This window comes from Penicillium cosmopolitanum, assembly GCF_028827165.1.
Source record: "Penicillium cosmopolitanum strain IBT 29677 chromosome Unknown utg000009l:1.0-9042332.0:1.0-9050551.0, whole genome shotgun sequence".
NCBI lineage: Eukaryota > Fungi > Ascomycota > Eurotiomycetes > Eurotiales > Aspergillaceae > Penicillium > Penicillium cosmopolitanum.
Window position 1 is genome coordinate 4,895,314 of NW_026622679.1, and position 14,538 is coordinate 4,909,851.

Here is a 14,538-nt window from a genome sequence, read left to right on the forward strand (position 1 = left end):
ACAAAACATTGGGCACATTTTTGTTTTTTAACCATACATTCATCAGGGGACGCATGAAACGTCCCGTATTAGTTTAATAAACCATTACGCGATGGCGCGCGTGATGTGGGAATCGATATCGGATCGGGACAAAACAAACACAAATAAGAAGATAGAACAGAACAGATCATCTATCTACTCTACTGGATTTTGGCCAGACGCTTGCTCATACTAGAGTGAATGGGTTAGTTAAAATATTCTCATCACGCTCAGTGGGAAAGGAAAGGGAAAGAGAGGGAGACATACAAGTCAAAGAAGGAGAATTGGCTGGGCTGGTTGCCGTATTCGTAGACGAAGCGGCTGGCCAGGTGACTACCGAAGATAGCGCGGATATAGTTCTCAGGGACCTAATAGCAGAGTTAGTAAAGCACAATCGGATGAAAGCCAGGGAAACCCCAGGGGGAGTAAAACGTACCCGCTCCAAAATGGTGTCGAGACCAATCTTATCCAAAAGAAGACGGGGAAGGGCGTCACCCAGAACAGATCGGCGGAGAGCAATGTTATCCCACAGCTCGGTTTGCTGAAGCTCCTCGTCCAGCTTGGTGATAGCCACACTGAGACGGTCACTAAGGACACTGCGCAGGACACCAGTCTGCTCGTGTTCGCGCCAGATAGCCTCAAACTCAAGAGTGGCGTTTTCCTTGATGACCTCCTGGACCTGGCGGACGTAGTCCTGGTAGAACTGAGGAACAGTGCCATCCTCACCAACACACATGTTGGCGACGAAGTCCTCGTCGTTGAAGGAGAGGGAGGCCAGGACCTCCAGAGAAGAAGAGGTGACACCACCCTTGTTGGCGGAGGCATCCTTGAACAGAATACAGCCGGCCTTTTCGAGGCGCAGCTTGCTGTCCTGGGTGATGAACAGGTTGGCGCCCTCGACGATGTAAGGGACGACGGACTTGTTGTCGACGATGAGCTTGCCGACAGTGGAGAGGTCGATGGACTCGGGACGACCACCGCAGGGGACGAAGACGTCGAACTTCTCGGTGTGGCGCAGGTGGAAGGTGTTACGGAAGATCATACCGTTGGTAACGACCTCACCGCTGGGAAGCTTGACGTTCTTCTCGTCGACGAGAATACGGTATCCCTCAGGCGAAAGCTTGGACAGGTCGAACTCTGAGATCATGGCGCGCTTCTTCGCGAGGCGGATCAGCTCGTCGTGGTTCAGACCTTGAGGGTCGACGATGACACCGGAACCATCGACGATACCGGCATACTTCTCGTTGGAGAGGAGAATCTCGTTGGATCCCAGATCACCGTCGGGTCCACCGGTTTGCAACTTGGACATGGTGGAGGGGTCGATGCCGAGCTTGCGGTAGATACCGAGCACGTACTGGCGGACCGAGAGGGTGGTCATACCGTAAGTGTCGTGGGGAATACCACCCAGCTTGGGGCTCTTTCCGGTGAAGAAAGACTTCCACCAGGGAGCGCCACGGCTGCGGGCGTGCTCGGTGGCCCAATCGACCAGCTCGGCGGTGTTCTCGTCGGGACCCATGAAGAGGATCTCGTCCTTGCCGTGCAGATCGACAATGGGATCCTTAATACCAGGGCTGACGGGAGGCAGCAGCAGATCCATGATACTGTCGATGTACTTCTCGAAGGCGACCCGCGCCTTGTCTTGGTGGTCGACATCCAGGAGGATAACACCCTTGGCACCGCCCTCGGGAATATCCTTGTTCTTGCGCTGCTGAGTGTTGGCAAGGTTGTAGTTCTCATCGAAGAGGGAGCGGGAGTTGATGCTGTAAGCCTCCTTGTTACGACTCTTGACAATGCGGATACCACCACGGGCGATATCACGGAAACGCAGGTGGAAACCGCGGAACTCCGAGGCGATCACCAGGAACATGCCGTAGAGGGGTTGCGGGTACTCATGCTCCGGCAAGAAGTCCGGCTTCAGGCGGAAACTCAGGGCCACCTTGGTGGGCGTGAAGAAGTTGGTCTTGAGAATGGAGGAATTGAACACGCGGAAGGAGGTCATGACCATCTCGTCGTGCTCGTTGGCAGCCGAGCTGCGGATCAAGTGCTTGAGCTTGTTGCTATCAAGGACCTCATCCACCTGAAGACGGAGGTAGGAGAGAGTAGGCAGGAAGTCATCGCTGGTGGGGCCCTGGGTCTGTACATAGTGGGTGTTGGCGAAGTCCAAGTAGAGCTTGTGAATGAGATCGGGGTAGCGGTTGATGATCTCGAAGATGTAGTCGGCAGTGAAGGTCTCAGTGCGGAGACGCTTCTTGATCTTGGAGAGAAGCTCAGCGTGGACACTGTTGTTGGGATCCAGCAGAGCGGAGAGAGAGGTATATTCAGAGCCAAGACGGTTGAGGAATTGTTGCACAAAGACCCACGCAGAGTGAGCGTAGATAGTTTCCTGAAGACTGAGGCGGCCAGTAGCAAAGTGGCTCTGGAAACGGTTCTGGGGGATACAGTAGAGGAGAGAGATCTCCTTCATGATCTGGTGAATAGCAGCCTCAATGGGAGGGTGGCGAGCGGCAACCTCCGGAGAATCGGAGGGGCGCAGGTACAGAGAGATAACAGTGATACCGTTGGAGAAGTGCTCGAGGTACTTGCGCGAGCTGGTCAGGCGGTAGTAGTGGTACAGGTCAGACAGAGCGCTGAACAGGCCCATGGCGGAGCCCTGGCGGTAGGCAATGACAACGCGCTTCTCGCGGCTGCCTTCGATCTCAAACATCTCGATGACGGGACCGTGGCGGCCGACCGCAGTAGAGATGATCTCCTGGTAGACCGCCTTGGTGTTGGGGGTGGCCTTCTGGAGGAAGCGCTTCTCACCGATGATATCGATGTTGGTCTCGTTGGGGTCGGGGTTGGGGTTGGCGAACTGGCACTTGTACACAAAGTAGCAGCGCAGCTGCTGGCCATTGTCACCAGGGAGGGCAGTTGGCGAGCGGAAAGTCTCCACACGGTAGCTGTTGGCACCCTTGGAGGGGTTGATGTACTTCTCATCGATGCGCTGCTCGTAGCGAGGGCCATCCATGGAGGCGACACCAGGCTTACTGGTATCGATGTAGACGGCGTGGTCCTCGGCCTCCTTGTCCAAACGGATCTCCAGCTTCTTGTCATCGCGAGCGTAGGCGGCGACCTTGGCAGCGTAGAGAGAGAGGATGTGGGTGACAATGTTATCCACGGACTCGGTCTGGAAGTAGGTGTCATCGATACCCAGCATGTTATAGAACCAAGTGGTTTCGGAGGTGATGAAATCGGCGGGGAAGAAGCCCTTCTCCTCCAATTGATCCATCACTGGGGTTATGTTAGCAAGTGGCTCAATTGTAGGGCAGTTTCTTGAATTTATGTTGCTCACCTTGCTCCATCTGCTTCTGCTTGCCTTCGAAGGTGGCAGCGATATATCCGGGGTCCTCCTCGGACAGCATGCGGTGGGGAGTGCCGGGAATACCCAGGTGAGTGGGCTGCGGGGACGGATGCCGCGAGTTGGGGCCGACCGCATGATCGAGGTGCTTGTTGTGAGGGTAGCGCTGGAAGCCGATGGGAGTTCCAGTGCCGGAGGAGCTTCCGTCATGGCTGTTGAACAGCTTGGGGAGAGGGCGGGATGGCAGGGAAGTGCCATTGGAGGCCTCCGACAGAGGAGTGGAAGGGGCGGGAGACGACATGTTTGTCTAGATGGGAATTGCGAGAGAGAAAGAAAGACGCTGGGGAGGTTAGCCGCGGTGTCCTAGCCAGCTCTTTGAGTGATTCAATGATTGAATGGGGGGGGGGTTTCCAAATGTTCCAGACAAAAGGGTTTCAGTATCTCCGAGTTACCCCAAGGCAGGTGCAGCACGTGGACAGATAAGCTGGCAGCTGAGAAGAGCAATGCAATGCAGAGTAATGCAGAGCAGAGCAGAGTAAAGCAATTGCTTATCGGCAGTTCTGCCAGGGTTGACCTGGTTCCGAAGCATCTGGAATTCCAGAATACCAAAGACGGTGACGGTGGTGACGGGGCAGTGGGAAAGATGATATCATGCAGATAGCCGGCAAGGAGGGAAGTGGGGGGGAGGAGGAGAAGTACTCACCAGCGCCATGGACTATTCCACAGATCTATGAAGAAAATAGAGGAGGAAATGGTTGAGGGGAAGGAAATCTAGAAAATCCGGGGAATGGGCAGGGTTTAAATACAAACCAGAGATGGGATACTTCCAAGGTAGACACCACCACCACCACCAGAGACAACCGACGGTAGGCGCACTGGCAGAGTTCCATGACTCCATAATTAGTTGGTTGGACCCGCGGTCTCGATGGACTTTGGGGGATCCGCAGCAACGCTCATTCCTTTCTGTGACTAAGAACCGGCGATGGCGGGGCTTCTAATTGGTTAATATCGCCCTCTCCCCGAGGACAAGACCGAGTGGGAAAATCCCGCGTCATGCGGGCCGAATAATGCCTCATGAGGGTATACTCTGGACATACTCTTGCGATATAGCCCTGGTACTGGCGATAGTACTGGCGATAGTAGTAGCAGTATCACTACTACTACACTGTCTACTAGTATCTATCTATCCTCTGGTATACCTCACTAGTATAATTAGTATCATTCCCATACTATCTCCAGCCTACTACCAGTGGCAACTGATTCATTCTAAAAAAAGACCCCCGTGACCACCACTACAGGGGCAACCAAGTCACCTGCCAGCTGAAGAGAATGAAAGAATCCAATGTGTCAGAGTTTTCATCCAAACAACTCCGCTAATCCCCAGTAAAATCCCTCAACAACCCCAGCCCTACCACCAAATCGTCATGTCCGGGGGATTATCGCCATTGGGGAAATTTCAACATCAACATTGGGGAACCATCTAGTACTCGCAGCCAAACAGAAGCCAAGCAGCCAGTTATCGAGGGGTAATAGCCAAGGCTATTACGCCTTAAAACCCTGGCCTACTCCTACCCGGCCCGGTCTCTCCAACTAACCAACGACTAACCGGAGGGGGGAAGCCCGCGGTACCTGGATGCGATCGTCACTGGTTGCGGGGTAGCCGCCACAACCAGTGGCCGGTGGTCGTGGTGAAATCTCTGCAAATTCGCCCCGCGTTGAGGGATCGTGAATCGTGAATCGTTGGATGGGTGAAAATCTGGAAAGTCTGGATCGTGGTCTGAGTCTGGAGACCGGCGGGGCCCTTACGTGATCGCGTCCGCAACTGCGCAGGTGCGCCGCCTCATCATTGGAAGTTGTCTCCGACCGGCGATTATTTTAAGGTAATACCTTCCAAGAATGAATAGCGGGAGTACTGGGAATATGGAGATGGGATAACTTGTATGGAGTAAATTATGGCGGCTTGGGCCATTCAGCACGTCACGTCAGACTCGTGCTCGTTAGGGTGTATCATCTCATCTCATCTCATCTCATCTCATCTCATTCCTTGGGAATGATCGTGGTTATGGCCATGGCCGTCATGGGAAGAAAAATGTTGCCATGCATTAAAGAGGTCCAGGAGGTCCAAGCCAGTGTCCAGAGTCCAGTCTAATTGAGCCGGCTATCTCCCCGTTGAGAAAACGGCCAATCTTCTCGTGTCCAACTGTGCTTATCAGAGCGGGCAGAGGCAGAAGTAAAGGCCACCTAACCATTGCTAGACCAACTGGACAGCGACCTTATCTCTTGGTGTACTGTACTGTACCTTGACAACTTGAACTGAGACAGATCTCGTCGATCAATCTCACCTCAACCCGGAAGCATTCTTCAGTCCAAATGTCAAGGTCAAGAACTTGACAACTCCTCGAGCCCGAACAAGGCGTGGTCACGATAGTTATCCCCTGCGTGTCTGACTCGGGGCTGCCCCAGCCTCGCCCCAACTCATAGATAACCACCCTACCCTACCATCCACCCCCTGTCGAGATCCGAGCTCCATGCCCAAAACAAGGCGCAGAGTTGAGTTTGCTCGAATTCCATTCCAGGCAGATAAGTACGAGTAAGACCAGAGCAAACTCTACCTTACGCGGACCCTATCATGGGAACCTGGGGTAGAATATGTAGAAACTCCCTTATCTTGAGGCCCGAGACCCGGGGGCGTAGACCTAGGTGTCGACGTGGCCATCTCATCCCATACGAGCACTGCAAAGTCCCTGCTCCAGGTACGAATGAGTACAATGGCCACCGCATCAGAGCAGGTACTCGCTACTTTACTCGCTTCTCACTAAGATACGATTGGACATGTTTGCCGTGGTACCTGATCAGATCTACCTGCAGAACAGAACAGAACAACTCATCTGCAGAACGGCTCTGGCTCTGGCGTCTGGCGGTGAGGCGGGTTAGTTGTACAGTGCACTGCAAACGGTGGTGGAGTGGATGCGATGGGATGCCGCAGCCCCGGGCAGAGGCAGGGACAGGGGCATACTCGTAGCTATCGTAGGCACTTCTACAGCTTCGAGTATAGATAACCGTCCTATCTACACACTATACATATACATATAGATGTTAGGGTACCGTGTTAGTTAATGATAGGCCAAGTTCCAAGGCCACCTAACCACAGGCACTGCCAGTGGCAGCCTGAGTGTCAGCGAAGAGGTCCAACCAACCCCCTTCACCCATCACAAGGGGGGTCTAGAACAAAATAGCCAAATAGTCTGAAAATAAAAATAAAAATAACCCTGAGGAATGTCGGGGATTGAAAATATTGAAATAGTACTCCATAGTAGTACTACGAGATGTAAACTAAACTAAACTGGAGCCCCGGAGATCCAAGGACCAGGAAATCCGGAGTGGCTGGAATGGGGACTCCCCTTCTCCATCCCATCCCCGTCCCCCTTCCCCGGATCAGAGACGAACTCGATCCGGCAGGGAAAAAAATAATTAAATAATTAAACAATTAGAATAATTGCACCCCGTACTCCGTCCTCCATACATAATAACCACTAGTTAGCCCTTCAAGTTCGTAGTTAGTGCATGATCGCTACGCTATGTGATGTGCTATGTGCTATGTGATCTCTCCTTGGGCTCTAATGTACAGTAGGAGTACTCCAGGTATCGTTACTCGTTCCCTCGCCTAACCACACCTCGTCTCGATTTTCGCTTCGATTCAATCAATCCCTTGAAGCCGGGGCGATCGGGTCCGAATCCGAATCCAAATCCAAATAATTAGCCATTACCCACCGGGAGAGTACAGTATGCCAGCGAGGCGCGATTGAATCGAATCGAATCGAATCGATAGTGCATCCGGTCTCCACGGCTACAGTACACCGTCGGAACAAAGAAACGGTCGAATCCTGCCAGTGGGAAAGCGATGATCCATATAAGAGGTACGGGTAAAATTCATTGTGCAGTGAGTGCCAGTGATCGTCCGAGAAGTTGACCCGCAAATCTATCGTAAAGTACGCAATTGCCAAACCATAAAAGAGTGTCGGCCACCGCCATTCTCCAACTGAAGAATCAGGCGATGTGTACCCCTGGCGTGGAGTAAGTGTGGAGTTCATGGAGTATTGGAGTGGTGTGGTGTAGTGTGGTTGGTATCCACTGGGCTGGGGCTGTGGATGGAATGGGATGGTTCACTTCGACTGCCTTTGTCTTTGTCTTTACTCGTACGTAGGTGTAGGTTACAGTTAAGCCGTAGCCAAATCTAAAGTAGAGTTGAAGTGAAATTGTACCGTATCTCGCGGTTCAATTTCCATTTCCATTCCATTTCCATCCCATTTCCCCGGAACTCCCCCGTAAACAGGACGCTCCGGGGGCGAGAATCGCCCGACAGAGTGGTTGTTGGGTAGGACAGCGGGATGGGATCAGCGCTTCTCCGGGTTTTCTCCGGCAAGAAGAGTAAATTCAGGTAAAGTAACTTCTAGAAGGAATTGTGTCGAAGGAATTGGGCCTTGGCTTGCCCCTTGAAACATCATGATGTGTACAGTACAGCCTGAGTCTGAGCTTTGAGTCACAAAATTGGGTGGACACACTAGTACTGTAGTAACCCCCGGAGTAGCCCTGATCCTGATCCTGATCCCTTTTATCCATTTCCATTTCCATTTCCCCACACTAGACTAGTACGCGTCAGGCGGGAAAGCCTCCCGCCCTTCCGGAATGTCTTCATCCAATTATCCCCAGAGTGGGAATGAGGCGATGGGGATCTTGGCGAGGCCGATCTTCCCCTTGGGCTTGGGAGGAGGTGGAGGTGGAGGTGGAGTGAAGAGTGTTTCCACAGTGCAGTGCAGTGTACTGGGTACCTGTTGATTCCCTGTCTGGCATGTACCCCGGAGTAATTGCTGGCCTACTCCACGCCCATTTCCGCTGGCTTGAGGGGGATTTGGGATTTTCCGATTAGGAGTTGATCGAGTATAATTACCTTGCTTTCCCTTGGTCCTTCCATTAGTCCTTCCATCTCTAATTTTCCAATTTGTTACCACCCATTCGTTAAACCTCTCTCTCTACCTATCAGCTACTAGGCATTCATTCACCTACACTTTCACACACATACTCCATATCATCTCCAACCACTGCACTACACTACACTACACTACATTATCCACCTGCAAATCGGAAAGACTCGCAACATCCCATCCTCCCATCCTGAGTAAGTTCCGAACCCACCCTACCCCGGCCCATCCTTCGTTACATCATATCAAGCACTCCGATCCGCCGAGCTGAGCTCTCCCCTCGGGCGCTTTCGGAAGACTCAATCCAACAGAACAGCTCGGACAAAAGCTCATGCATCGACAGACACAGATAAACCCGGGCCATATCCGATCCATCAGCCGCGACATTTGATCTAAGCGCCGTACCGAGGTCAACCCAAGTCACGTCACCTCAAGTGAACTCAAGTGAAGCTCCTGCCACTTCTACCCGATCAACACAATACAAAAGAGTTCCATCCAGCCAGCTCCAGCTCCACCCTCCTCTTCAATCACTCAATCTCAATCTCAATTCAATCTCCAACTCTACTCTACTTCCAGCCAAACAAACCACAACACTTTCACCTCGACTTCCCTCCATCTATCCATTTATCTCTCTTCGCAACACCACCCACTCCACCAACAAAATGGCCACTATCTCCACGCCAAACACCCTAACCCTCTCCCCACCCACAACCGCCAGAGACGCCTTCTCACAAGACATCTCCCGCGCATTCATGGGCTCCGCTTCAAAACCAAAGTTCCACGATACTCTACCTCCCGCACCCCCGCCGTCCCCGGTCTCCCTGGCCATCGACAGTACGGGCAAAGCGACCAAGTCCAAGCATGAGAAGATTCCTAGTTTGAGTCTTGAGTAGGCTAGCCCAGGGCAGGGCAGCACCCAATGGGTCATGCTGAGAGTGTCAAGTTTACTTTACTTTTACTCGTTACCGTCAACATCACATCCACATCAATATTCTTCCACGCCCGTCTGGACGCCTTGAAACTTGATAAAAACGACGATGCGACGGCGTGAGCGACACGACAGCGACCGACTTCACCATTCATTCATCTTGCAGCGATATTTGCGATTCTACTCTTCCTCAGTTCAGTTCAGCTCGGTTCGGTTCGGTTCGGTTAGCGCGGCATGGCGGCGTGATTTGTTTCTTCTGTTACTTTCCCCCCTTTTTTTCCCTTTTTTTCTTCCTTTTGGGGGGGTCTTGCTTGGGATTCAGCCAGCTTAATACCTTTGTTTTGTTTTTTCTCTCATTTCATTTACGCGCTGTTGTGATTTTGTTGTTCTTCTATCTTTAGTGTGGGTTATTGGTCGGGGCTGGTCAGGGATATGTATGGACGGCTTGGTCTGGCTTGGCTTAGCTTGGACGGATGGATGGATGGATGGATTAATTGTTCTGTTCTGTTCTGTTTAAGTTCTGGGATACATAAAAGTCATGGAGATAGGCGTTCAAGTTCGGGTTGTTCTGGCGTTTGTGTGTTTGTTTATGATCTGAGCAATTTCATTATTATTACTTTACTTGATTCTTTTCCTTTCCTTTTCCTTTCTCTTGTTCCAAGGTTTTGGAGTGATTTCAGGAGAACTTGGCAGTCTGCCACATACTATGGCATACGAGACGCCAGGCTGGGCTGACCAGGCTAGTGAATTTTACACTTGTCTGCGACTGAGGTCGGTGACGGAAGTACATACAGACGTATCCAAATGCCATCTCACATGTAATGTACAGATTACTACTGTCGTATGACGATCAAAAAGAGGTGTGCAAAGGTACATTATTAGGTTTGCTATGATTTGCTATGATGTCAAGAGCGAGAGCGAGATGCTTGACTCGACTAGTCTAGCTTGCTTTTATCCAACTTGTCTAGGTCTGGCCTAGACCTAGACCTTTGGAAGGATGCGATACATCAACCCAATGTACTAGTACTTTTGCAAAATGCTCTCGCCACAGGAGGGAAGAGGCGACAAAACGGGTCGAATATCCATCCTATCCTATCCGACGAACACAGCTCGGTCGCACGGGGAACTGGTTGCTTCACTTCACCCGAGGTAGATAGGATGGTTGGTCGGGTCGGGGACGGGGACAGGAACGGGGAGCCCGACGATCCAAGGCGTTGGGATGACGTTACCCATCACATCAGGGGAAGATGATCGCCCGGGAGACTGTAGGGTCTGGAATTGGACTCATACAGTATATTTGCATTTGCATGTGCCATGTGATCCGATCCGATTATAGATGTTGCCGCGAAGCCGAGTGGGGCCCGTGATTCCGAACGGGATTGATCCTCGGTCTGCCAAACTTGCAGGGACTCTGGGCAGAACTTATGCACTGTGGAAGAATTCGTAAGGGATGCCTATCCCGGACTTCAGCTCGTTCTCGTCTCGCTCAGATGCGCGACTGCACTAACCTTCCTCAGAGAGAGAGAACAGAGTCCAGTCCAGTGCAGCTGAGCTAGCCGCGATGGCAATCAGGGTCCAGCGGCCAACCACAAACTCATACCCATAAATGAGCAGCAATGAGCACAATAAATTCGACAAAAAGAAAGCCCAACGGCAAGACCAGACCAGACCACAAATCAAGAAGGACCCTGATCTTGATCCTCATCCTCATCCTGACCCTGACCCTGAAACTCCGAGTCTTCCTCATAATAAGCACGAAAAAGTATCTCCAACTGCTCCATAGCATCCGCATCGCCATTAGCAGCTTTCTCCCGCAATTTCTGCACATCGGCGATTTGTGCCTCCGTCTTCGCCCATGCCTCCAGGTTCGCCCACGCAGCAAGACGCTTTGCGACATCGGCATTTCGACGCACTTGATAGACTGTCCTTACTTCGTCCGTTTCCCCCTTGTTCTTCTTGAGTGCTTGTAGCTTTGCGATAAATTGCGCCTGGTGCGATTGTCCAGTGGACGAGCCGCTCTGCGCTGCAGTCCCAGTCCCAGATAGGCCGCTGCTGGAGGTGAGGTTTGCTTTGCGGCCGACGATCTTAACGCTGTTGGCGGCGAGGAGCTCGAATGCGGGGCCCTTGTGGAGGGGCGTGGTTCGGGCGGGATCCATGTCTGGATCAGTATCTGGGTGTGCGAAGAGGAGTTCTGTGCCCATTTGATCGGCCCAGGAGCAGCTGAAGATTTGATTTTGGTAGGCGATTATTGGGTTGCGTGTGTGGAGGGCTAGGATTTGGATTCGTTCGCGGGTGAGGGAGTCTTCGGCGCTCTCGAGTGGGGTGAAGGCGTCTATGGGTTGGTTTGGATCGTCGTCGTCTTGGGCTTGGGCTTGTGCTCGGGATTGATCTTTGGATTTGTCGGGTTGGCGTTGGCGTGGGGGCCGGATTGGGCCATGGTGGGCTGTTAGGTCGAGGTTGAGGTAGAAGCTCTGGGGAGGGTGGTTAGTTGGATCTGGGGATGAATTGGAGAAGAGAATGGAAGGGAAGAGGGGTCAGAACCTCTGTCTCGGTGGGGTGGTACTCGTATTCATAGTCTGAATCTGAGTCGGGGTCAAGGTGAGAGTCGATCTCCATGACTGGCAATTGAGGTAATAAAGAGCTGGCAGTGTTATTGTTAAAGTGTGCAATGGATGATCTACAGAGCTTCCATCACGTCGCGACCCGCGATCGACACGTGACCTGGGAGATAAGGGTGAGTCATCTAGGCGGTGAGCGAGTTATCAGGCTTCAGGTACAATGACAGATGACCCGATTCTAGGCGGGTCACATCTAGAATAGCATAGTCCAATGAGGACTAAATGTCAGATGTGGGAATGTTTTGGGAATATGTTTTTGGCCCTAGCTTTCAATTTCTTTGCTGAAATATTGGATGAGTACCTGGGAGATCGAGGGTTAGCCAGATAGAGATTCCAACGTTTTTTAACGCCTTACTATTTCATGCTACAACTTGAACTAAATTGAAAATTCCACCTGGGCACTGGCAGCCTGAAGTGAGACCGAGTATCATTGTCCAAAAATCCATCCAGGCCATACTACATCAACTGGCATGATCAGCCAGAAAAGAGAAAAATACTACATAAACTTGGAAGTACACCGTCCTGCGACATGTACTGCATAACAACCAGCTGATTAGAAACAACTACCATCTATCATTGGGCGGAACCTCGTTTTTTGTTTTGAGCCATTGGGTTATTTATCGACAAAGGGACAGGAACTGGTGCTACTACATGATAACTAGTGCATGCTGCATAGTAATATGCGGGTCCAGGTGCCTCTGAAATCACACAGCATTAGTTTAAGTTTGCACAACGTGATTTATCGATTCATTCCCCGGATTCTATAAGGCAACGGTAATGCAAACCTTGGAAGCGCCTCAATAAGCGCCGTACAGAAATGTAAGGTTTTCAGCTGGCTGGCACTTGGCGGGTCTCCCTTTCATAATGGGAAAAGCCGGGGGAGATGTTGGGTTTCGCAGATGATCAAGGAGTAAGGGCGCAGACGGGTGCAGAGATCTGCATGTGCATCTATGTGTGTCGTCACCGAGTGAGATCCCGTATGATCTAATGTGTTTTGAGAATAGCTGAGCGGATCTACGGCTCTTTTCTAAATACAAAGCGAATCATATACATGGTCCTGATAAATGAGGTCAAGATTCGAATTCTAGGAAGAACTTGAAGTGCATGGTTCCGTCAGTGGGTGTCATGTAAAAATGTGCCCAGGCCAAAACTTGCAGCCAGGCCGGTCGTACAGTCCATGCATACCCACAGGAGCTTAGTAGTAAAGACATACATTTCCAATGGCATGAATACTAGCGTAGTTCACCCACCCTACGTTAATAGATCTGACATATAGTTTAACCACGTCATTGGCTCTAGTATTACGTAGGCAGCGCTCCGGAAGCCTTGGTATAAATACAAGAGGATGGACTTTTTCCAATTGTACATGCAATGTTTCGCTTGATAGTACACACACACACTCTCTCTCTCTCTCTCTCCTTGCTAAAATGGAAATATAGGTAAAATTAACTTTGAAAACTACTCTATGTACAGGACATACACTGGTCATATAATACCACCAAGTCTCTGTCTACTAGTGCCCCCAGGCTTCGTTGTGGCAGTGAAAGTTGTGGTTGTCGTCTGGTTTCGCAAATAGTAAGGTGCGGTTACCATTATATCAGGTGACCATTCCATCGGTTTTCCATCAGGGCCTACAGGCTACTTGTTTAGTACAACTTGAAGTTAATTACCATTTTTATTGTCTTTGCCCTTCCTCTCTCGGATTATTTCCCATTGTGTATTGCCTTGCTGTCCTTTAAAAGATGTGTGCATAATTCCCCTACTTAGTGTAGGTGCTGACCAAGGACTCTACTGAGGGGGCCTTGGTTGTATACAGTACTTGTTCTAGTATATTCTAACAATGGGATGATTAGCGAAGTGGTAATAATAGTGGCTTAATTTATACTCTATATCCAGATCTATAATCATATTTATATGGGTCAAGTTAGTATACAACTCAAGAGAAGTGATGCTCATCATCAGGAACTTCTTAACCCCGCTTCCCGCTTCCTACTTCCACTTCACTTGCACTTCACCCACTTCACCCACTCCACTCCACTCCACTCCACTCCAACCACTCCAACCACTTCCACCACTTCCACCACTTCCCCTCACCACGAGGTACTTCCACTCAGCCTTATGCTAGCCTCGCACTGTTCTCCCGACTTTTCCGCCATTCCCTTGATCATCGATCATCCCTGCACCAATCCCATTCTCTTCTCCCGTTCGCATCGGCCGCTAGTCTAGCCCATTGCATCCGGCTTCTCCATCGCCCTGCATTGCCCATTTCCGCACACTCCCGGTCCGCCCATTCTGACTCGCTCGAGCCACTTTTACCTTTCGGCTTGGGTTTTCCTGCTGGTTTTTTTTTGCTCACGAGGAACGCTTGCGTATATCGGCACCGCCCATGCCATTCATGCCGTTCATCCCGCCCACCTTGCCAATCCTGTCGATTCTGTCCATTCCATCCTTATAGGCCACCCACCCTGCCTAACCCATTCAGCCATTTTGCTTTGTTATCAACCCATGCCCAGTCTTACCCTGTTGTCGTGATCACTGGATTTTGTCTCTCTTTTCTCCCATTCTCCATTCTTTCTCTTTTCCTTCCCTTCTCTCTCCATCCCTACCCTACCCGACCCTACCCTTCCTCTCGTTCCATGATCATCGACTAGACCCTGC

The 14,538-nt window shown here is 51.1% G+C and overlaps 4 protein-coding genes across 4 annotated transcripts; 2 read left to right on the plus strand and 2 right to left on the minus strand.

The window, feature by feature from the left end:
• Window positions 1-179: 179 nt before the first annotated feature.
• On the minus strand, window positions 180-3,656 carry N7509_009895 (glutamate dehydrogenase (NAD(+)); the record flags this gene model as incomplete). The annotated part of the gene is made up of 4 exons (XM_056634532.1): window positions 180-210; window positions 286-386; window positions 455-3,288; window positions 3,350-3,656. The coding sequence occupies 4 exons, from the start codon at window positions 3,654-3,656 to the stop codon at window positions 180-182; spliced, it is 3,273 nt and encodes a 1,090-aa protein (XP_056485152.1).
• Window positions 3,657-8,996: 5,340 nt separating this feature from the next.
• N7509_009896 (uncharacterized protein) lies at window positions 8,997-9,227 on the plus strand (the record flags this gene model as incomplete). Its single annotated transcript, XM_056634533.1, has 1 exon — window positions 8,997-9,227. One exon carries the CDS (start codon window positions 8,997-8,999, stop codon window positions 9,225-9,227), a length of 231 nt encoding a protein of 76 aa, XP_056485153.1.
• A 1,711-nt stretch (window positions 9,228-10,938) lies between these two features.
• Window positions 10,939-11,878, minus strand: N7509_009897 (TFIIIC subunit 6 family protein; the record flags this gene model as incomplete). The annotated part of the gene is made up of 2 exons (XM_056634534.1): window positions 10,939-11,733; window positions 11,804-11,878. The coding sequence occupies 2 exons, from the start codon at window positions 11,876-11,878 to the stop codon at window positions 10,939-10,941; spliced, it is 870 nt and encodes a 289-aa protein (XP_056485154.1).
• Window positions 11,879-14,266: 2,388 nt separating this feature from the next.
• N7509_009898 (uncharacterized protein) lies at window positions 14,267-14,531 on the plus strand (the record flags this gene model as incomplete). The annotated part of the gene is given in 2 exon segments (XM_056634535.1): window positions 14,267-14,316; window positions 14,336-14,531. The coding sequence occupies 2 exon segments, from the start codon at window positions 14,267-14,269 to the stop codon at window positions 14,529-14,531; spliced, it is 246 nt and encodes an 81-aa protein (XP_056485155.1).
• Between the last annotated feature and the right edge of the window lie 7 nt (window positions 14,532-14,538).